The sequence below is a fragment of the Caloenas nicobarica genome, chromosome 1 (genome assembly GCF_036013445.1).
Source record: "Caloenas nicobarica isolate bCalNic1 chromosome 1, bCalNic1.hap1, whole genome shotgun sequence".
In the NCBI taxonomy this organism is placed as follows: domain Eukaryota; kingdom Metazoa; phylum Chordata; class Aves; order Columbiformes; family Columbidae; genus Caloenas; species Caloenas nicobarica.
The window spans coordinates 113,959,526-113,982,979 of record NC_088245.1 but is presented as its reverse complement, the minus strand read 5'-3'; the positions used below and the strand labels follow the sequence as shown (position 1 = coordinate 113,982,979).

The following is a 23,454-nucleotide window of genomic DNA, read 5'->3' as shown; positions in this document are numbered from 1 at the left end:
AATTCACAGTATCATTATGCATTTATAGCAGGAGTGCAACATCAAAAAGAGTAGTTGCAGCAAATAAAAAGTTAGTAGCCTCCTAAGATAACTATGTACTTTGTTGAGTTTACAAACTTTGCATGTATATTTGTTATAAACTGCATAATATAAGCCAGAAGAGCTTTTTCTGTGTCTATTATTCACATATGATTTACAAGCTTTTGTGACTGCGCCAAAAGAACTTGTAGGTATTGTGAGTTATAACCATTTTTTTTCCACTAAACGTACAAGTTCCAGGATTTTGTCCCAGCAGAGTTTTAAAGCATCATGAAGTATTGCCACTTCCATCACAAGGTTTGCAAATTCTTCTGCCTGTCTCAACAGAGTGTGTAAGAGCAGTGAATCTTGTAATCTATGATAGTCTCTGTCTATGTGTTCAGTGGAATTTACAAGTTCTGTAAGCGTTCTGGCAGGATGTGTAAATATCATGAAACATACATATTGATCTTACAGAATTTAGGAACTCCTCGGACTTTCTCTCTTACCCCTTATTTAAATAAAAATGACTATAAATTATATAGGACATCTCTTGTCTCTACAAAGCAGTAAGTTATATGTAACTCCTTTAGAATCTGTCACCTGAATTTGTGAAGAGTTTGCACAAATATTAGCCATTACTGTCAAATGTATAATAAAGATACCAAAATCTTAATCGTCTTTTATGTGTTTACGCTTCCAGCCTTTTCTACTTTGTAGGAAGCCCAGGTTAACATCTTCAGCACTTAAGAAGGCCTTAGGAAATAAAATTGGAGGTGGCAATTTAGAACTACCTCAGGATTTAAATAATATTCAAACAAAAATATAATTCTAGTAACTAGACATAACCAGAGAATATCACAATTGGGATCACGTTATCAGGTAAATTAACAGTCCAAGGGTAATACTGGCACAGTTAATAAGATGGATTCACAAATACTTTTCCACCATGATGATTGGATGCTCTTATGCAAAGATCTAGGTATTGTAATAGATATAATATATAGAATAGGACACTATACATATCTAGATAGATAGTCTATACATAGCAGTTAAAACTTCGTTATATATTTTGCAAATGAACGTTATCTGATATAGAATAGCTTATCATATAGCTTACCAGAACAGCTGCTCATCCTTTTAAAATTTATTTTCATGGTTAAGTCAGTAGATTGTGCTCATTTGACTAGAGGTCTGAACCAATGTCAGAATCTCATGTAGACACATTTTGACAGGGATAGTATATCTGAAATTTTGTGTGAATGCTGCTTGCCTAATATTCTGCTATTCTTTTAGGCTTTAGTAAATGATATCCAGACAATTCAGCCAAGTTTGAACAGTGTTAATGAGGTTGGGAAGAAAATGAAGAGTGAAGCAGAGCCAGAATTTGCTTCCAGAATAGAGACAGAACTAAAGGAGCTCAATGTTCAATGGGAACACATTTGCCAACAGGTATCAAATCTCCTTCTGAGTGGTTCATTTTAAATTAATAATCAGATTTCTCATCGGCAGAATTTGTCCTTCTATGCATATTGAGTAGAAATGAAACTATATTTAGACACATTTGGTTCACATTAATTAAAATTCTGTTTTAGAAATTCTATTTAGCATGTAGCAATACATATAAAGTATATATCTTCATATTATAATGCAGTATCTTACTATTTTTTATAGCAAATTTATATACTGATATCTTAGATCTTAACAGCAATGTAATTTATGGCTCCTGCAAAACTAGCTTTCTGAAACTGATATATAAGCATTTGCAAAAAAATCAAGTTCTGTATTTCACCTATTGCATTTTATTTTGTGTTGTTGTACTTGATTTGCCATTACTCTAGGTGAAATAACATGCTAAAGCAGTGAAGAATTTAGAATAATTCCTCCTGGCACAACTTGAGGCCATTTCTTCTTGTCCTATCACCTGTTACTTGGAAAAAGAGACTGACACCCACCTTGCTATGACCTCCTTCAAGTAGTTGTAGAGAGTCCTTTTCTCAAGGCTAAACTGCCCCAGTTCCCTCAGCCGCTCCTTATCAGACTTGTGCTCCAGCCCCTTCACCGGTCTTGTCTGCACTCTTTCCAGCACCTCAATGTCTTTCTTGTAGTGAGGGGCCCAAAACAGAACACAGGATTCAAGGTGCGGCCTCACCAGTGCCAATTACAGGGAGGTGATCACTGCCCTAGACCTACTGGCCACACTATTCCTAATACAAGCCAGGATGCTGTTGGCCTTCTTGTCCACCTGGGCACACTGCTGGCTCATATTCAACCACTGTTGATCAACACCCCCAGATCCCTTTCTGCCAGGCAGCTTTCCAGCCACTCTTCCCCGAGCCTGTAGTGCCGCCTTGGGTTGTCATGACCCAAGTGCAGGGCCTGGCACTTGACCTTGTTGAACCTCACACAATTGGCCTTGGCCCATTGATCCAGCAAGTCCAGATCCCTCTGTAGAGCCTTTCTACCCTCCACCAGCTCAACACTCCCACCCAACTTGGTGTAATCTGCAAACTCTCACTGATGGTGCACTAGATCCCGTCATCCACATCATTGATAAAGAGATTAAACAGAACTGGTCTCAATTCTGATCCCTGGGAACACCACTTGTGACTGCCCACCAGCTGGATTTGACTCCATTCACCACAAATCTTTGGGTCGGGCCATCCAGCCGTTGTTTTACCCAGCAAAGATTAATGCCATCCAAGCCATGAGCAGCCAATTTCTGCAGGAGAATGCTGTGGGAAATGCTGTAAAAGGCTTTACTAAAGTCTAGGTAGACAACAACCACAGCATTTCCCTCATCTACTTAGAGGGTCACCTTGTCACAGAAAAAGATCAGGTTGGTCAAGCAGGACCTGCCTTTCATAAACCCATGCTGACTGGTCCTGATCACTTGGTTGTCCTGTATGTGCCACGTGATGGCACTCAGTATGATCTGATCCATGGCCTCCCCCAGCACCGAGGTCAGACTGACAGGCCTGTAGAACCCTGGATCCTTCTTCCAGTCCTTCTTGTAGATGGATGTCTCATTTGCCAACCTCCAGTGTACTGGGACCTCCCCAGTTATCCAGGACTGCTGTTAAATTGAAAGTGGGTTGTTGAGCACTTCTTCCAGCTCCCTCATCTGGTTCAATAGACTTGTGTGGGTCTAAGTGGTGCAACAGGTCACTAACCATTTCACCTTGGATTATTGGGGCTTCATTCTGCTCCATGTCCGTGTCTTCTAGCTCAGGGGGCTGGGTATCCCAAGAACAAATGGTCTTACTATTAAAGACTGAGGCGAAGAAGGCATTAAGTACCTCAGTCTTTTACATAGCCTTTGTCACTTTGTTTCCTCCCGTGTCTGCTAAAGGATGTAGATTCTCCTTCACCCTTCTTTTGTTGCTAATGTATTTATAGAAACATTTTTTTATTGTCTTCTACAGCAGTAGCCAGATTGAGCTCTAGTTGGGCTTTGGCCCTTCTAATTTTCTTCCTGCGTAACCTCATGACATCCTTTGTAGTCCTCCTGAGTTGCCTGCCCCTTCTTCCAAAGGTCATAAACTCTTCTTTTTTCCCTGAATTCCAGCCAAATCTCTCTCTTCAGTCAGGCCTTTGTTCTTCCTCACTGGCTCACCTTTTGGCATATGAGGATTTCGTGAAAGGATTTGGAAAAGTCAGCTTGGGTTGATATACACGCACTTAATAGGACTGTGAGAGCTAACAATTGGCATTCAGATACTCTTTCCACGTGATGGGAGATTACCCTCTCTTCTGGTGCTGTGAATGAGGAAGAGGGAATTTTGTAGGGCCACATATGTTTCTGCGTTTATACTTGTTGAACATGACTTTTTTAATTGTGACTGTCTTTTGTTCTGTAAAGCAATATTTGTGTAGAACAACATGTATGTTTAACAGCCAGTCCTCAAGGATGTGTAATGAAACCAGTAATAGTCAGAAAAACCAAATACTAAGACACATTTCCTCCTGATGATACCAAAAATAACACTTACTGAAGTAGGATCACAGTGCAGGATGTCAGAGCGATCAGCTCTGCATACTCAACTTTGAAAAATGGCTCCACTGCAACCAGTTGTTTTTGTTGCAAAGTTCTTTATACCATTGAAAGACATTTCAGCCAATGGATTAATCAGTTACAGGCTATTTTAAGAAGTTGATGCACAATTCATAGAATCATAGAATGGTTTGAGTTGGGAAGGACCTTAAAGATCATCTAGTTCTATACCTGAGCTATATAACGTAAGTTATATGACCCCCATATAGTGATTGGCAAGGGATTCACAAAAGTATTTTTCCCTTTAAAATAGCTTCTTCCAGTACAAGATTCCTTTTTTTATTTAGCTCTCTTTAGGATATACACCTTTTTGAACGACTCAATAATGAGTTCATCAGTAAAAGAAAGATAGGCATTTTGCTTTATTCCCTGGCAAGTTGTATTCAAACTGGTTAGAAGGTTATCTGAATTTCCAGCTCAAAAGACTCTGATTTTATGCTTGAGTGCACTTTCAAGATCTCCTGTGATGGTTCTTTTAAAATCTTTTAGAAGATAGTCGAGGAGTGATGTTTTTTCAGATTTATTTTCTGAGGATCTCAGCATATGGCATGAAATCTTGCTATAGGATCATTGAAAACTCATTCTGCACAGCAGTGACTCACTAACAAAAGGATGTGTACATGTGTGTAATACTTTCTTAATTACCTGTTATTAATATCTATTAAATTACTTGTTAATATCTGCCTAATTACAGCATCGTTATTAGTATAGGACTGAATTTGTTTCTTTTCACGCTGGAGTATTGTCAAGTTTGTACAGTAGCCTTTCTTCAAGTATCATGTAATGTTTTCTTTCTTACAGGCCTATGCTAAGAAGGCAGCATTAAAAGGTGGTTTGGATAAGACTGTGAGTCTCAGAAAAGATTTGTCAGAAATGCATGAATGGATAACACAAGCAGAGGAAGAATATCTGGAAAGAGATTTTGAGTATAAAACACCCGATGAATTACAGAAAGCTGTTGAGGAACTGAAGGTAAAAAGGAACTAATTCCTTGATCTGTGTTTAAAGTGCTTTTGATATTTTCATTGTAAAAAAATCTACTCTTTCATTTAGAAAGGTGCCTTTTCAGATCTACTTCTTAGCCTTAAATTTAAGAAGTAGGCAGCTTGAAGTAATTTCTATTTGGAATATGTTAGAAGATAATTTAATCTTTCACAGTACTGCATTGTGGTTTTTTCTCTTTGCTTTATTGGACACTTGATTTTGATGCAGCTTCAACAATGTTACTTAAGGAATAATCAGGTGTTAGCAGCAGTTAACTGCGTAAAATCTGTTTTCTGTCTTCTTTTTATATTAAAGAGAGAGAAAAAAAAGATTTAGTACTTCAGGATGCATGTTAGTATGTACTAAGTATGCATGATTTATTATTTTATTTCTTTAATATAGCAATATAGAAACAGTGTATTTTTTGTCTCAAGTAATGTTTCTTTCATGTGAGGTGAATATGGCCTTCAGAAGAAAAAAACCCAAACCACTAGAATGTGATACATGCTCAAATATACTGTTGCTCAGCCACTAGATGTGGGCTTGATTTTTATTTCATAGGTGAATTGTTTGACCTGTGCTATTCAGGAAGACAGATTACATAGCCTTGACAATCTATTCAAAACTTTGTTCACAAACTCTTCGTTGTCCGTAGAGCTTTGCCAGTGTTTGAGAATACATGACCATGCAACTGATGATCTCTTTATTTACTGACAGAGCTGGCTTAATGCTATTCAGAATATACAGAATATATGGAAATACATGGAACAAGTTTGATACATTGTAAATGAGACAAATATATCAAAAGTAAACATCTGCTCTAGAGATACAGTTCTTCTTTAGTAATTAACTAACACAACTCAATTTTTTACATTGCACCGCATAATGAAATAGGTTAAATATACAGTTTTAGCCAGCCCCCATGGATTTCATATTCTGTACTTCCAGCTGAAGTACAGGGATGTTCAAACTATGGGACCTCAATCTGTGCAGATAACCAGATCATTTCTCATGCATCTCTTCAGCTGCTTCTGATGGTCCTTTTCCCCAGAGACTTGCAGCCACCTCTCCTGTCACACAACAGGCAAAATCTGCGCCAGAGCTCTTTGTTTATCCTGCAGTCTATTTCTTCTGACAGGTAGCAAAGGGGAAAGCCAAGAGCAACCTAGTGAGCTTTCTCTGGCAATGACAGCCTGATCCCAATTATTCTGGTTCTGGGACTTCACTGGTCCCAGAAACAAAGAAGGTTGTAGGGAACAAGGTTTCTTTCTAATGTCTTCAGGCCAAGAAGTTCTCATCTTAAATTCCTGTCAAGACCAGTACACACTGATGACATTATGTATACCATCACTCTGTTTTCAGTAGTGACATGACTCTAGTCATAGACATCATCCCATTGTAAGCTGTCAGAGGAAACAATGCTAGGTATGACAATTTTATATATATATATTTTTTTTAATGAGGCACCGTAACAAGGGGGAGAGTAGCAAAAAATGGAGGAAGAAAATTTACAGTTGAATTAAATAGTTGTTGCGGTTACATAGGCTAAAATGGGGAAAAGGTGTCAGGTTAGTGGCTTCAAATTAGTTACATATGATTTGTTAACTACTGGTTTTAATTCACCACCTATTTGTGGTTCTGTGTCCCTCAGATCTTGATTTCCTGTGTTTGTTCTCTGTGAAACTTCTCTGCCTCAGATCTTAACGCTGTTTGGGAGAACGTTCCCTTTTCCTTCCTTTGTGTTAGGTTGACATTCACTGGTGGTGAACAATGGCACTGATTTTTCTATCTCTGGAAAGTGAAGGAATGAAATAAAAATTAATGCTTTGATAAAAGTGTAAAATGTACAGTGGAGAAAAATGAATTTCTCAATTTATCTTTAAATGGAAGTTATTAACAGTGTCGAGGAAGGGCAAATCAGTAGTGTTTTCTTTTTTTCTTCTGTCTTGCTGCTTGCCATTGTGCCTTTAAACCTAGGTACATGAATTTGTAACATGACAGATTTGTTTCATTTGTGATTCTTAAGGTATTATGGAAAAGATATTTGAAGAATTTATTGGAAAAAAATATATTGAAATGTTTTACTATTCTGAGATCTCCAGGAAACTATATAGTTGTGAGAAAATGTTATATTGTATTGTGTATTGGAAACAAAATGAAAAAAAAAAATGCTTTCAAGGTTATTTTAGAAAGTCTAGGAATTAAATGCCTCTTGTGGGGGTTTTTTTGTTTCTTTGTTTAACTTTTTTTTTCCTGTGGGGTTGTTTTTCCTTTTCCTTCTGACCAGTTTCTATCAGAGAGAATTCTAATGGAGTTACTAGAAATCAGCTTCCCTCTTAAACGAGGACTACAACTTTTTTCTTTTTTTTCTGTTTTTGTTTGTTTATTTGTTTGTTGGTAGAGAGCAAAGGAGGAAGCGATGCAGAAAGAAGTGAAAGTGAAGCTTATTACTGAATCTGTGAATAATTTTATAGCAAAGGCTCCACCTGCAGCTCATGAGGCTTTGAAAAAGGAACTTGATGTTCTAATTACCAGCTACCAGCAACTCTGCAGCCGACTGAATGGAAAGTGCAAAACTTTGGAGGTTGGTATCTTGTTGGTCCCTGTATTTATAGCCCTTCTAACTGCAGAAGTATAGTAGAGAGCAAACGTGTATTATCATATTAGATCATGAGTAGCTCAAGGCTGTCCTCGCTTTATGAGCCATTTACCAACTACCACATGGTATGAGCCATATACCTAAATCTTGTTGAGAACCGTATATGCTGGAGAGTTAAGTTAAAAAAAAAAAGAAAACCAAACAAAACAACCCTCAGATGTGGCTCTTTGGTAGGAGACAGCAACGGCTGCTTGTGGTCCTTATCCCTCTTGAGATTCAGCCAAGCATCTGGCTTCTGTAGCAACCTTGTGACGTTGTCTTCACCAGCCCCTCTAGGCCTCTTTCTTTCATGGCTAAGGATTTTGATTAAATGGCCCTGAAGCTGGACAGGTGGTGTTATCTCAGCATGGGAACAGCATTTAATCTGCTGGCAAGCTGAATATGTCTCATGCATTTTGAGTTGACCCTGTCATTTTGGCCATTTCAGATTCTCACCATAGGACTATTTGCATATTATACAGTGGTCACAGTGAATTAGATAGGTTTTTTTGTTGTGAACTAATTTGCAATAGCTATCTTCATACAGCACAATTATATGCCTTAGTAAAATTAATCTCCTCTAAATTTCACTGTGGAAAATTACGTATGTAGTCTAAACTGGTAATCTGTATTTCCGCTGATCATCAGTGTTGTCGTTGTGTGGTAATATCCCTCTATAACCTCCTCCTAGACTAGACACTTGTATTTGATGTGACCAAAGTTAGGTGAGGTGAATCGCACTCTGAGAAACTTGATCTATAAACAGCCTAATGCATCTCAATAAAATTATTTTAACTTTGACAAACAAAAAAGGAATAATGAAAAGATGATTTGTGATCATTGAAATGTTTTGTTTGTGGATAAAGTGCCATTTTTATCTGCTTATTTAAGTGTCTTCAGACACTGTAAAAATAAAATATTAGACAATAATTTTATTACAGGAGAATAAGGACATAAGTTCATTTACATTTACATTTATAACATTATGTTTAGTACGCTATTACCTAAGTGGTCTATAAATTAGAATAAATGTAGTTTAGAATTAATTTCCATAGAGATTTCAGTCAGAATTCTTTAAAGTGGTGGTTTTAGATGTTTTATAAAGCTGTACCTTAAATAATTATTAAAATTTTATAGAAAAGCATGTAAAGTGGATAGTTCATGAGATGGAAGATTCAAGTTGTGTTTTGCAGAAGTGTTCACATTTACATGTTATATTCTGTGATATTATTCTGTTTAATCAAAATGATTTCATTGGTGTATTACATTTGTTTGGAACACATAAATACTGGAAAAAAATCAAGTATATGGCACCATAACCATCAGATAACAACCATGTTGTTTTGGGGATGCAGTGTTTTTAATGTTTTCATAAGTTAAAGTTATCTGTGAGACTTTCAATCTCAATTTTTTTTTTTTCCATCAGGAGGTATGGGCATGTTGGCATGAATTATTGTCATATTTGGATGCAGAGAATAAATGGTTGAATGAGATTGAACTGAAACTCAAGGCGACTGAAAATATCCAGGGAGGTGCAGAAGAGATTTCTGAGTCTCTAGATGTAAGTGCTGACTTAAATAATATCATGTTATGTGTATTGATAAATTTTACATTACATTCAAAACAAACTATGAATCAACATTACACATGAGCAAGATGCAGAATATTTGGAAAGTCCTATGTTATCACTTGATTCAACAAATGAGTTTTTGAATTCAAATCCTAAGTGAAACAGAGTAATTAAATGTATCATGCCTGATGTCACAGACAAATTTTGATGACAATAAAATACATGGTTTAGAAAACATGGCCACACTTAAGCCAGTCAAAAAAATGTTGAAGACTTCAGAAAGAGCAAACTTTCATCCTAGCACTGCAACTCTGCTTATTACTACTTAATTTTTATTCATGGAGCCTTTCAAATTTCTACAAATTAAGTTAATACTCTTAGTGGATCAAAATACAAAATGTTACATTAGTAATGCATTTTTGCTGTTGAATTTCATCCATTCAGGTACTCAAGCAATTTTTAAAAATTTATTTTTAAGGAAACAAAAACTCCCACCGAAGTCATTGGGCATAGTCCACATTTTTAAAATCAAGCACTAAATTTATTGCTTTGCAAAAAATCTTTCTTTGTTTTGGTTGTTAAGACATGGGGCACAGATATTTTTATCTTTTTCTCTCTACTTTTATTGTGTATGAAATATGACGTTTCTTATCTGTATTTTTAAGAGGAATTGTGATTGCTCTGTAGAATCTTATTTGCAGAAAGGAAAACAAACTACTTTTTTGACCTTGTTTCAGTCTCTGGAACATTTAATGAGACATCCAGAAGATAATCGCAATCAGATTCGGGAACTGGCTCAGACTTTAACTGATGGTGGAATTTTGGATGAATTGATCAATGAAAAACTTGAGAAGTTCAACACTCGATGGGAAGAACTTCAGCAAGAGGTATATTTAATATTTGACCTGTCTTTCCAGTAAACCACTGAGAGTCTGGTGCCATTTAAAAAAAAAGAAGAAGGAACAAAAAAATTATTTTGTTAGTCTAGTTCCTAAACCACAGGTGTGGTGGGCTAACACCATTAGGTAGCAAAGCACCACACAGCTGCTCACTCACTCCCCACCTCTCCTGGTGTAATGGAGCGGAGCGTTGGAACAGCAAAAGTGGGAGAATTCATGGATTGAGATAAAGACAATTTAATAAGTGAAAGGAAAAAAAAAGGAAGAAGCAAGTTATACAAAACTAATCACTCACCGTCAGGAGACTAATGCCCAGTCAATTCCTGGGAAATGGCAATTTTGTAAGAACTACCTCCAACCCTCTTTTATTGCTGAGCATGACTCTGTGCAGTACAGAATATCTCTTTGGTCCGTTCAGGTCAGTTGTCCCGGCTGTGTCCTTTCCCAGACTCTTGCCCACCCCAGCCGACTCTCTGGGAGGACCAGAGTGAGAAAGAGAAAGCCTTGGCACTGCACAAGCACTGCTCAGCAATAGCTAAAACATCTGTGTTATCAATGCTGTTTTGGTTACCAGTCTAAACCACAGCACCATATAGGCTGCTGTGAAGAAAATTAAATCTATCCCAGACAAAATCAGTGCAATAGGTAACCCTAAAATTCCAACATTGAAGTGACTGTCTAGTTGCTTTTATGTTCAATTGCATATTAAATGATGCTTTCTGTGGCAAAACTCTTATTGAGAAGCAAACTATTTTCAAAATTAAATATAAAAGTAACATTCTCTTATAGATATATTCTTTACTAAACAAAAATTAAAAATTAAGGAAGAGACCTCAGCTGTTCTGAGCTTCAACTTGAAAGATGGGAGGCAAAGAGCCTGTTTCCCTCTACTAACTACATGCTGGTAGTTCTGGTGCAGTGCAGGCATTCACATAGTCCCATATTGCTGGACAGTGTCATAATGGAAAATTAAACATAGCAGATACATTCCGTGGAATTCTTCTTCTTGGTATCTGTAATTTTTTTCCTGACTTGGAGGAGAAAATTGTGAATATACAGACAGCTGCCAGTGTGTGAAAACTGAACTTTCAAATCTTGCTGAGTGATAGATGACTCCTATTCAGTCTTTGCAATAATAGGCATTGAATCAAAATTCTTGCCTGCTGCAGGGGTTAAATGTAGAAAGTACAACATGAAGATTTGTGAAATTCTGGACACAATCTGGATGAGTATATAAGCAAAATAAATTAGAAATGTATTCACTGCTTTCCAATTTAACTTAAATATAAACAAAAAGCAGAGGGAGGAAGCCTCTCCCACCCCCACCCCCCCACCTTGGAAAACTTGATCTGATATTTGGCTGTCAAATACTAACAGTGAGATTTGTATATGGATATAAGAACTGTAAAGAAACTATTTCAATTGTGAATTACTCGGTCACACTACTTCTTTACTCTATATTTTCTACAACAAAGTGTTTTATTAATTTTTCCAGTGAAGTCTCACACACCTTTTTTCATAGATTCCTGACACTGAATTTTCTGTGCTGTTTGCATAGCCCTGCTGAAATCCAAACAGCACGCACTCTCCTCGCATAAAAATACATAGCAGGCATATAACACTATTTAGCTTGTGTTCAAGGTCACTTCTACTTCAGACTGGCTAATAGGCTATCCTAAGGTGGTGAAGTTATTTATTTTTATTTGAATAATTGTGCAGGTAATTACCAAGGCAATAAGTGAAATATTTATTCACTACTAATAGAGCAACCTAAGCAAACCACTGCCGTATGAATGATGCTGCAAGACAATACAGCATTGCTACTGAGATAGAGATTCATTTTTAAAGGCAGATAATGGCTTTATGTTTATATGCCTTATCTCTTTAGTTAACAAAGACTGTGTTTTGTTTGCTTTTGAACATCTGGGGCTGATCGATAAGCAACATATACCCTATCTGTACTTTTCAAGGACTAATTCACTTACAGCTCTATTGGATCTAAAAAACACTGTTGCCTCAAGAACTTCAAGCTAATATGGCAAGGGGTTATCATCCCCTGTAATGCTGAAAGTAATTTACATCCTGCCCAGCAAACTTCAAAAATGTCAGCTAGATATTCTTCAGACTATGCTTGCAAAAAAACTTTATAAAACATTATTGTTCAGATGGGCTTTACACTAGATTCAATTTTTATTCTTGGGGACTGTCTCTTAATTTCTTTTAGGACTCCCCTCAAGATTACCCTTTGATTCTTTCAAAGAGCACACATTCATCATTTGACACAGTTTATCTGTTTTGTTCTCGTCTCAAGAGAAGAAAGAATTCATCATGCCCCATCTCCACATGATTGCTTTGAAAGCTTCTAAGAGTCTTCTGAGGCACTGTCAGTAGTGATAACCTAAAGAGATAAAAAAGTGCTCCTTGGTATAGTTTTCAGTTTTGGAATTCAGTTGATCAAAGATAAGTATCACTTTATGGCTGAAAGGTCAAATATTTGTAGCCACTTACTTTAAAAACACACTGTGAAATATTACTAGAAATTACAGAAGAATTAGTTCTAACTTGGAGGATATTAAAAATTCTAAACAAAAAGCAGAGATTAACATACGAACGATTTGATGCAAAACATACAGAGATGTTGTAATACAGGGTGTTTCAAAGTGATGGACACAATTTGAAATCACCATGCTTTGAAACTAGTCCATCTTTTTGAAACACCCTTTATATCTGAGATACAACTGTTATAACACCAAAAATCAGGTTAAATTTTAAAGTAATTTAAACAAGTTAAGAAGGAATTTTAAAGTTAAAGTTTTCTGACTTTTGCCCTGCAGTAACATTTCCCAATAGAGAGTATAACTGAGCCAAAAAAAAGGGCTGACATATTTTTGCCTTTCTTAACAGACCCCTTTCCATGAGCTGTAACTTATAAGCTGATTAATGAATTTGCTTCTGCATTTTAAATAAATATACCCTGTAGTAAAAGTACCATCATTTTCAAAAGGTTTTGTTCTATTTTTCTCCCACAGCACAGCTACTGAATACTACCTCAAAAACAAAACTGTACTTGGTTTTAAGCATAAAACTCTAACCAACATCTTAGTAACTGCATGTGTGACTAATGTCATTAAATACATGAAACGTATTATTTAAAGAAAAAATGCCAATGTCTATAAATATGGCTTTATAATATTCGACATCAAAGAATGAGCTCCAGTCATAAGCAAAAGTTTGAGCATCTCCAGGTCTCCTTTCTCCAGCCCCTCAGTGCAGCTTTTCTCTTAATATGGAATTTTATATGGATAATACGCAGCATTTCCATTTTGTGCATTTACCATTGATCTTTTTAAAATTGTAAACAGATTTATGCAATACCACATATCATAAAAATTGAATGTTATGCATAGTCTTAAAAAATAACTAAAAATCTATAAAATCTTGTAGAGACTTTAATAAAAAATTCAGTCCATAAATATTTTTTTCTTTTCTCTTTCATTCTGATAGTGCCTAACAGCAGATTTTTTTGTTTCTTTTTATTTTCCTTGACAGATGTCAACATTTCACTGGCTCAGAAATAATTAAACAGTTATTATCCTGAGATATCCTATTTAGCGATTAACTGTCAGACACTTCCCTTTAGAGACTAAAGCCTTCAGCTTTATCGACTATGATCTGATAGTAGAGCTAGAGCTTCCTGTTATGTTCCCAGACCCATTTATATAGTGCAATGTTAAACTATCTATCTCTTCCGCAGAGGAACAGAAAAAACATAATCTTCCAGAGGAAAAAAAAAGCAAAAAACCCAAAAACATTACAAACAATGCACACACACAAATTAACCACAAGCCAAAACAAACCTTGTAAAACCAGAACATCATAAATTAAAATATTTTTATATTTTAGGTATATAAAATTTCAACTTTCACATATTTTAAAAATATGCATGTACAGAGTTTCACACACACAGACATATGAGTTTTAAGGACAAATTTGAAGCTCGGGTTCACATATGTAAGTGTGCAGTACATCTGCCCTTTTCATACAGCTCTCTAATGTTCACATCTCTTAGTAACCCTCTTTTCTACCGAAATAGAGGAAGAAGCCTCTCTCATATTGTGACATTCCCCTTGACTGAACTGATAAGTATTCTGCAATGCCAGTGGTAGTGCCAGGGACCTACTTAGTGAACAAGATTAGGTTTTTTGAGTCAGCTGTTGTGTACTGGAGAAATATCTTACATTCCATGAGTGCATTGTACCTTTTCTAACATTATTGTGAAGACTTTTTTGTTACATTTACTGTGTGACTTGAGCAGGGTTGGGGTAGAGGCTTGACTTTAGGTGAGTGTGCAGGATGGGGCTGTTCCCAGTAAGCAATACAAACAAAAAAGTTAAAGCAGCACCCCATTTATATCTGAGAAAATCATCTCAACTTTGAAGGTGCCATTCACTTAAACAGTTCACAGTTTTCGGAAAAGATGTACATTCACCTCACTTGGAAGATACAAAATGTCACACAGATTTTCAGGCTGTAACCAAATTCTCTCTGAGGACAATGAAAGGAGAATGTTTTGTCTGTGTGTGTGTCTACCTACTGACTTTGTGTACATATAAAGATATCACAAACATGCATATATATTGATCTGACTTTATATTTGTTTGAAATCCAGCCATAAAATTTCTGTCAGACTCAGGCAAGGATTTGTTGTAATTCTTTCTTGACTGTATCTGCTTTAATGTTTGATCGATGAGTTTGGGAATGTTTTAATTTTTCCAGTTGTATTCTAAAACCAGATTTTGATGTATAGTTGCTGCTAAAATCAGCATAGAGATGACAATTTTTCAATAACCACATATTTGTCGTACAGTTTTAAGATTTTTTGTGAGTTTCCATGCAGTGATAACTACTTCATTGCATTCATGCAGGCTGTTCCTGAGGATGGCAGCAAATTTATCTGTACCTAAGCAAGAGTTAAGCTGCAAATAGTAGTTAGCATCTGATGGCATTTAACAAAGGTTCAAAGCTTCAAGTATTACTATAAAAGTAGTTTTTCAGAAGGACTTAGCACCAAATTTGTGATCAGTATATTGAATTCTCCAGAAAGTGAAGGCGCTTATTTTAATGACTAATAAGAATGGAACTTCCTCGGTGTCTTATTCTAAATGGTGAGCTGTTCTGAACATCAGAACACTGAAACCCTCAGAATGAATGGACTGTGCATATGGATTAGTCCTACCAGTTATGCAACAAGATCAGTAAAGGCAGAGAGGTTTTCTTCCATGCTTCCAGGAGGATGCCCTTACCTGTGTGCTGTAGAAAGCTAGTTACTATGTTTCTGATCTAACGTGTCTTTCAATCTACTGCATAGTGATTCAAATGGAAAGGTTGAGAGTGACCGTATCTTAGCCAGGCTTACAAATTAGTCGTAAGGAGTGTCAAGGTAAATGGAAGCTGTGTTTTTTAACCCCACTGCTTTGAACAGGGTGAGAACCTTTTAAAATAAAATCTCAAATCAGATGAAGGTAAAAGTCATTTAAGTAGCAAGCCTTTGTACTGTACTGCAAAGTTACTGGGGTTTTATGCTTCATTTGGTACTGTAGTAACACCTTAGTGGTTCAGGTGCTTCCAGTAACACTGACAGCGTGGGTCTGATATGTAAAGCTGCTCAGTTCTACAGAAGGTTCCTGGCCCTGGCAGTGATACAAGATTATCTGATCAGCTGTTTTGAAATAGCACAAAGCAGCTTACAAACACAGATATAGTACATACTGGTTGGATCACTATCCTTTAACTAAGTAGAACAGTTGGCAAAAATGCTCACAAGAAATAATATTTTTTCATTCATTAAATGTGAAGCTCTATAAGAATCTGAGCTCTGTGAAGAAGGTACAGATATATCAAATGTTCTCACTGAACTGCTGACAGATATTTTTGTTCAAGGCAAGAATTTCATAATAGGTATGAAATAAAATTAAAGATGGCTCATGAAGGAGAAAAAGTCTGATTTGACTTGAAAAATGGAAGGACACCTAGCAATGTTGTTTAAAAAGTGATTGCCTTCTCCCTTCTCCTTTATTTCATGTCAAAGAAAGTCACTTCATTCTGTGGTCAACAGCATGGCTAGGCTTGTACAGAGAAAAACTATATTGCATTTTAGATTGTTGGTAATTACTATGTGCTCTGTATAAAGCAGAAATTCTGCTAGGCAGAAGCTATAGTCTCAGTAAAATATGAGTCCACAGGTGGACATGACAACACATGGAAGAAAATACCAAGTTATTTATTACCTGGTAAATACCATATTAAACCATTACAAAGAATAGTTAAAGCTAACCCGTTTATGTCAAGTGTTTAAATATATGTGTGGTTTAAGGACAATTTGGAAGGAGAATTTATTGTTCTGATTTGGTAAACCATAACGTGAGGTCCTTTGAAAGCAAACCATCCTTCTCAAAAAAAAAAAAAAAAAAAAAGATTGTGTAAAAGGTGGTTGTAGGCAACCCACTGTGGCAATGGTCGTGTAAAAGCATGAGTCAACTTACTAGGCTAAAAGAGACTATGGTTAGCGTGATAACAGGTTGGGCAAGTCCACAAACAAGACAAGACAAGGTTCTGTCTCTCTTTTTGTCCAGAGTAGGCATTGCCTCTGTTCCAGACAGCTATTTATACTTCATATAAGATTGCTCCTTCTCAAGAGAGTCTTTATCCCTTTCACTTGCTGAAGTGGATTGTCTCGGATGGGATTGTGATGACAGTAACCCTATTCTCAGTAAACAAAATCTCTTGAATTATATAATAAGATCAGGAGGAGCGCTATGCCTCAGAATGAAAGACTGCACTATCGGGATGGTGTTATTATGCAGCTTTGCCAACTTTCACTCTGTATAGGAATCCTCAATGCATGCATTTGTGTTTCAGGATCCTACATTTTTTAGAATTTGTCTATGCAATCTGGGGGTTGGTTTTTTTGTTTCTTACTGAAAAGAACTGAATGAGTGGCAAAAAGATGCGCAACCTATCATACAAAAAGGTGGACGAGCACAAAACAAGAGTACTGGTTTTGATTCTTAGCCTGCATTTTTCGATTTAAAAGAATGTGGGAAAAACATACTCTCTTCATTATTACTGTGAATATTTATAACATTGTCTTTTTTTTTAGGCCGTGAGAAGACAAAAGAGCCTTGAACAGAGTATTCAATCTGCACAGGAGACTGACAAAACCCTTCGTTTAATCCAAGAGTGTCTTTCTGCTATCGACAAACAGCTGACAGCCTACATTGCAGACAGAGTTGATGCAGCACAGGTCCCTCAGGAAGCACAGGTAAGTTATATACAGGTTGAACCGATGTGCTTACTGGCTTTCTCAATCAACCAAAGAGTGTTTGGTTGTCCCTCAGCCTCATATTATTAATGGGGATTTGCAACATGATCAGTATGAAAGTGCAAGTAAATTTTAGGTAGGATTACTTTGAGAAGTTCACACTAATCTTCTGGTAAAGTCAAATTTTCCTTCTCATTTATATTATATACCTGTCCAGAAGATGTAAAGAGCTATAAATGCTGTGGAAGTCAACACAGCAATTTTAAAACAACAAAGATAAACATTGTGACTCTTTAAAATCTGATTCCCATCCTAGAAAGAAGAAATTCATCATCTTCGCTACTCTTAGATGGCCCTTTTACAAAGTTGATTACCTAGCCTAGGGATTGTTACTAAATTATTGAAACATAGACAACATTGTTAATTATTTAATGATGTGCACATAAATGTACTTATATTTCAATTTTTACTGCTCACATAAGTTTAACAGAAAGAGCTTTTCCCATTCTTTAGAAATGGTTTCTTCAGCCTTTGAAATAAAAATGTACACATAATTCTCATTTTTACTCTTTAATTCTTTCTTCTATAACATCTGCTTTACTGCAGCATTAAGATGGTAAGAATACAAATTAAATAAAACCAAACATTTCTGGTATAAAGTTATTAATAATTTACAATATTACGTACAGCAACTTTTCTGTAAATTCCACCTATATTTAAGAAGTCATATTACAAAAGTAAACAAACAAAGAAGTCTACAGGGAAATTGAAAATGAATGCTTTAAAATTATTTTGGAAGAGACATTTAATTGTGTTTTTTTTCTGGCGTGCCTGTGGAATTTTAAATAATTCTAAAAAATGAGCGTCTTGTATGGAGTAGCTTAGACAATGTTAAATATATTCAGAACTGTATATATATAGCCCTGAAAATCATGTCTTCTCTCCTTTAGAAATAAAGGTTTTCATGTCTTTTGAATTAAAATGTAGATAGATGTACCTTTCAGTTGCTTTGTGTGTGTTTATATGTACATGCAGATATTTTTGTGTGTGTGTATTAAAAAAAAAATTAGAAAACAGGATTGGATTTGCATTCAGTCTTATTTTGAAATGGATTCTAATTTATTTGCTTCTAATCTATGTCAGTATAAGAATAGGATCAGGTTGGTGCTTCATTTATCCCATTAACTCATCTGGTTTATGTGTGTCCTCAGGTACAGTACTGTCAATGATTACAGACTCTGTAAAAGGAAGTAATTCAGAACTTTAACAACTGAAGAAGCACAAAACTCATCAAACCTTAATTAGCACACTTTCATAGGAAAATATGACCCCAGTGTTTTTGAAGAACTTGGTTTTATTCTTGAGATTGTTCTTGAGATTTTATTGTCTGATTGTACTTTATCTACTGTAAGAAAACCAGCATAGAGACTTCTGAGATTTTCCCTTTCATGTTTTTATTTTAAGATGCCAGTGGGATCTAACAAAAAAAACCCCAACAGATTTAATGCAAATGTTGAAGTTCTCTGAAGTTCAGTCATGAAGTTCTTTAAAATTCTTAGAGGTAAAAGGAATAAACAATCAGTTTTATGTGGGTAAATATACTGAGTCAATCCTTTAGTGAATGGCCATGCCAACCAGTGGCAGAATAGGCACATACTAAATGGCCACATCTTCAGTGGAGCTTCTACTGGCACAGCTCTTCGGTAGAGCAGAAAATAGTTTATTCATATACAATAACAATAGTGTCTGCACAGCTGGAATGAGAATCTTTCAGTCAATGGTGTTTGTTTCTGGGCAGGGGTCAGTTTTATCCATGCTGAGGGATTTAGCAAACCATTCAGCAGTATGTGTTGCATTTCTAAAACAACATATGGGAGAATTTATAATCAAAAAGCTGTTGAGGGTTTGCTTCAAAGCTCTGCGTGTTTGCTTCAAAAATTCAAATCTGTTTAGAGCATTGATAGGAGGAATAATCTTTGGTTCACGTGATTGGAAATGAACCTGAGAAAACAAAATTATATTTAACTTATCTTTTTAAGTGAAATGATCAGTTTAGTTTTTTCATGAAGTTGACAGAAAAAAAAAAAAAGGAAGTTAAGTATGTGTTGTTGAACTTCTCTTTTGGATCATTTTGTGAATCTAAATTCTGTGTGCTTCTTACTCCACCATGTGGCACTGAGAATTTAATGCTAGAGACACACTGCCAGCCAACTTATTTTAAGTACGACTAAAGAAGCTGTATTCTGACAGAACAATCTGACAGCAACCACACAGATAAATCGGTTCAGGTTCCTCAAGGTGTGGTGATGAAAAAAGCTGGAATGAGGTAAAGTCTAAAACAATATTCCAGAAGGAAAGATAATTTGCTTGTATGTTTGATCTCATGATCCCAACTGAAGTCTCTTTAATTTCTCTAAATTTACCATGAAAATACAGGGAAAAAAGTCATCATCACAGGAATTTGCCAGTTGCTGACTTTTTTTCAAATACCCTTTAACTGACAGGAAGAAAATAAATCTGTACTGAAAATATTACATTTATATTACAAAATATTTTTCAGATAATTATTTGTAGATTTCTTATTAAATAACTTCTGATGGGTGAGAGAATCTCCACTTTGTACTTCTGTTTAGTCTGAGAGATTACATGGGGTGTGTTCTATTATGAGGCAGAAAATACGCTTACTTCACTTCTCACCTGCATGTGACAAGTCATTTGTTTGTTTTGCCTTTAGACTTATGTAAAATACAATGTAGAGAATAAATGAACAATATTGTGTTTCTGATAAAACTAAAAGTAATATACTTCGCCTTTTCAATAAACTCCTTGAATATTTCGGTTTTGTAGTGATAAGCACTACACACCTGCCTGCTTTCTAAGTGAAGATGGTTATTAATCTGTTATTAAAATATTATTGTGCTATGTTCAAAACCAAAGTTAATGTGAAGTTACGATGGCAGAGATGTTCTATTGCGTAATGTGTTACTTGAGAAGAATAATGCCATGCTTCATTGACTTCAGGCTAATATTTTGGCACAAAGCATTCACAATTGTCTACTTAGTAAAATGTCTAATGTTAAAGTTTTTTATACTTATTATTCATCTGACGGAAATTGAGAGAATTTTTTTGTACAGACACATACATTGGTGGTCAAAGAGGGAATCACTGGGAAGCATTATTCAGAAGTGTAAGCTTACATTTTGTTATGTATTAAGTTTGAATATCTATGCAGATTTTTGTACTATACATGTTCTCACACGCTATACATATCCATAGCATTTGAACACTGCGTTGTGTTTAATCTGCACAAACTGCATTCGCCATGTCCAGCTTACTCAGTCTTTCTCTATCAGTCATGTTTTTGTTCTCTGAAGATTTGCCCCTCTCATTTGGACTCTTCAGTTAATGCTTCTTGAAGAGTAGTGTCCAAAACTAAGTATGCTGTTTTTGAGATTTACCTGTATGTCCTTCCCACTTTTTTTTTGCAAAGGAGTGACATAATTGGCACATATTATTTTAGTGTTTTTAAGATGGATACTTCAACTTCCTTTTTCTAATCTTCTGGTACTTTGTTTACCCTTTCAGAATTTGCAAAGTTAACCACTAACAGTTCTGAAATTGTTTCAGATAAGTTTTTTATGTCTGATAGAATCATAATCTTTCCATTTATGAAGATTAACTTACGAGAATGCTCTCTATATGTTTTATTTTCTCCATACATTAGACTAAGAACTGACTCCTTAGGTGTTGATAGCCATCATGAAAATAAGCAAAAATGAGGTTAAACTGAGCACCATTCTTGAGAGCTGTTAGGCTAGCAAAGTAATATTTAGAGAAATACAAATCGAAAATCCTTGTACACCTAAGAGAGCTGGCAAGCTATTCTCTGCAATTCAGGAGAGCCAAAATTGTAATTTTGATCTAAGAGTTCTGTGAAGGACTCGTCAATTACAAAGGTAATCTAGTGTAATTTGAGTTCATAATCAATTAGTTTAAAAGCAGAGAACTATTAGAAGTTCACTGTTTTGCCTGAATAATGTCATATTGTTATCATCTTCTTGTGCCACTGCAGAACTCATAGGGTTGCTGTGAAGTCCAGGCCTTTTTATGCAGTAGATCTTAATGAAAACCATAGTAGAAAAGTGATGTTCTGTGCTAAATTTAGACCCTGTTTTCCTAGAACAAACTTAATATAATTGCCTTTGTCTTCAGATCCACCACTCACTGCTGAAAGATTTACTACTCTGGCTGTGTAATTTTCAGTTCTTGAGAATGAAACAGTATCCAATTGCCCAATACTGGTATTGCCTGATGTATTTTGTTGGAGGATATGGAATATGGACAGATGAATATGGACATAGTAGAGGACGGTATAACTGCTTAGTTTAATTTGTATAGCATGTTTTGCATAGCATGTTCTGCTTTAAAATGGCTACGAGAAGGGAGAACATATTTATTTTCTGGTGTCCTCCAAATTAGGGGGAAAACCTGTCTGAAAGCAAACAAATGTGCTGAGCTGGGAACAGTTTCTCGGAGCCCAGTGGGACAGAAAAGGACATTTCCCCTGAGCTGGGGCATGCAGCTTCCCACTGCCAGAGCAGGGGACAGTGCCACAGCCAGCCCTCAGGGGTTACCTACATCAACCTACTGTAGATTCTTCCTGTAGCTCAGGATGCCACTAAAAGTTGATGGGCAGGAAAGAAATCTTGTGAGGAAAGGACCAACACTGCAAGGTCAGAGAGAGGTATAAAAAGGTTTTTCTTTTTACTGTGAATAACCCAAGAGCTGTAAGTGTCCTCTCTTTAAGAAACTACTTGTCTCCAGTGTATCACCCGGTGTTTCCATAAATCTTTATTTTAGAATGGAGGCCTTTCAATATCTTTCGTTAAGCTTCCCATGGAGAAAACAGGACATGTTTCTTCTTGAGGATCTAGCCAATTTTTTGTCACAGCATGTAAATAACCTCTTCATACAGGAGCAGGTTCTATAAATCAGGTTTTTAATTAGCAAACAGGAATTCAGTGAATAATTTTTCTGCAATCGACTTTAAAGTGAAAAAGAAACCAGAAGAAAAATAAACGAAGAAGCGTGGTTAATTCTAGCAACTTCCTTTTAACCTAATCCCTTCACTGCCAAAGTGGTTAATGAACTATAGTTTATTATGTTTAGTGTATTTTTGTGGAAGTTTATAAATCAAATAAGAAAAGTAAATTGGCCACTCTCATTACACTGCATGTCCATAGGAAATATTTCACCTATGTGTTGCTCATTCCGAGTTCAAGTGACATCAGGGTTCTCTGTCCCATCTTGGAATGTGTAGATATATGTCTCACATCTTTCTCCTTCTGGATTTATCCAGCTTTTGAGAACTTGTCAGTTGCTGATCTTGGTGGTATAGACAATATTGACTGCAAACTAGTTCCTCCCTGTGTTATGAATTTCTGGCAACTAATACAATACAATACAATGAAGTCCGGCAATGTGAAATTAAGATGTCATGGAGGATAAAGTGCACTGTAATATATATCTGCCATTCTTGAAGTAGCAGAACCAACAGGGTCTTCTTCCTTCTTCAGGAGCAGACAAAAGATATGAAAAGTTTCTCCGAGTTCTGGGGTGAAAAAAGGTATCCATGTCCTGCCATGAGAAAGCAGTTAGTTTCACCAGTATATTTTCCAGAATATCTATCAAACTTTTTTCTAACTAGCTATTATAACATTAGCTGGAACTGTCAGCTGTTTTTATAGTGTAGTCCTTTCAGTGTTACTGATACTAAAAATCTGTGTTTGCATATTAGATATGCACTCCATCTAATCTTGTCTTTTCAGCCATTATTCCACAGTATTAGTTCCATGTATATTATGGGGTTGCATTTTTATTCACTAGTTATAAATAAATCACTTCCTTTTAATTAAATACACAAGGCTGGGGTTTTTTGTTTGATTTTTTTTTTTCCCCTCCCAAATAAT

General features: G+C 35.9%; 1 protein-coding gene across 10 annotated transcripts in view; it reads left to right on the top strand.

Annotated features, from left to right (window-relative positions):
- DMD (dystrophin) overlaps positions 1 to 23,454 on the top strand; it is a 1,281,342-nt gene that overhangs the window by 555,497 nt on the left and 702,391 nt on the right. For all 10 annotated transcript variants that reach the window (XM_065627016.1, XM_065627025.1, XM_065626998.1 and 7 more), the window contains 6 exons: positions 1,315 to 1,470; positions 4,874 to 5,044; positions 7,458 to 7,640; positions 9,121 to 9,255; positions 10,002 to 10,151; positions 17,323 to 17,484. In XM_065627016.1, coding sequence (XP_065483088.1) covers positions 1,315 to 1,470; positions 4,874 to 5,044; positions 7,458 to 7,640; positions 9,121 to 9,255; positions 10,002 to 10,151; positions 17,323 to 17,484 — 957 coding nt within the window. The remainder of the gene's footprint in view (positions 1 to 1,314; positions 1,471 to 4,873; positions 5,045 to 7,457; positions 7,641 to 9,120; positions 9,256 to 10,001; positions 10,152 to 17,322; positions 17,485 to 23,454) is intronic.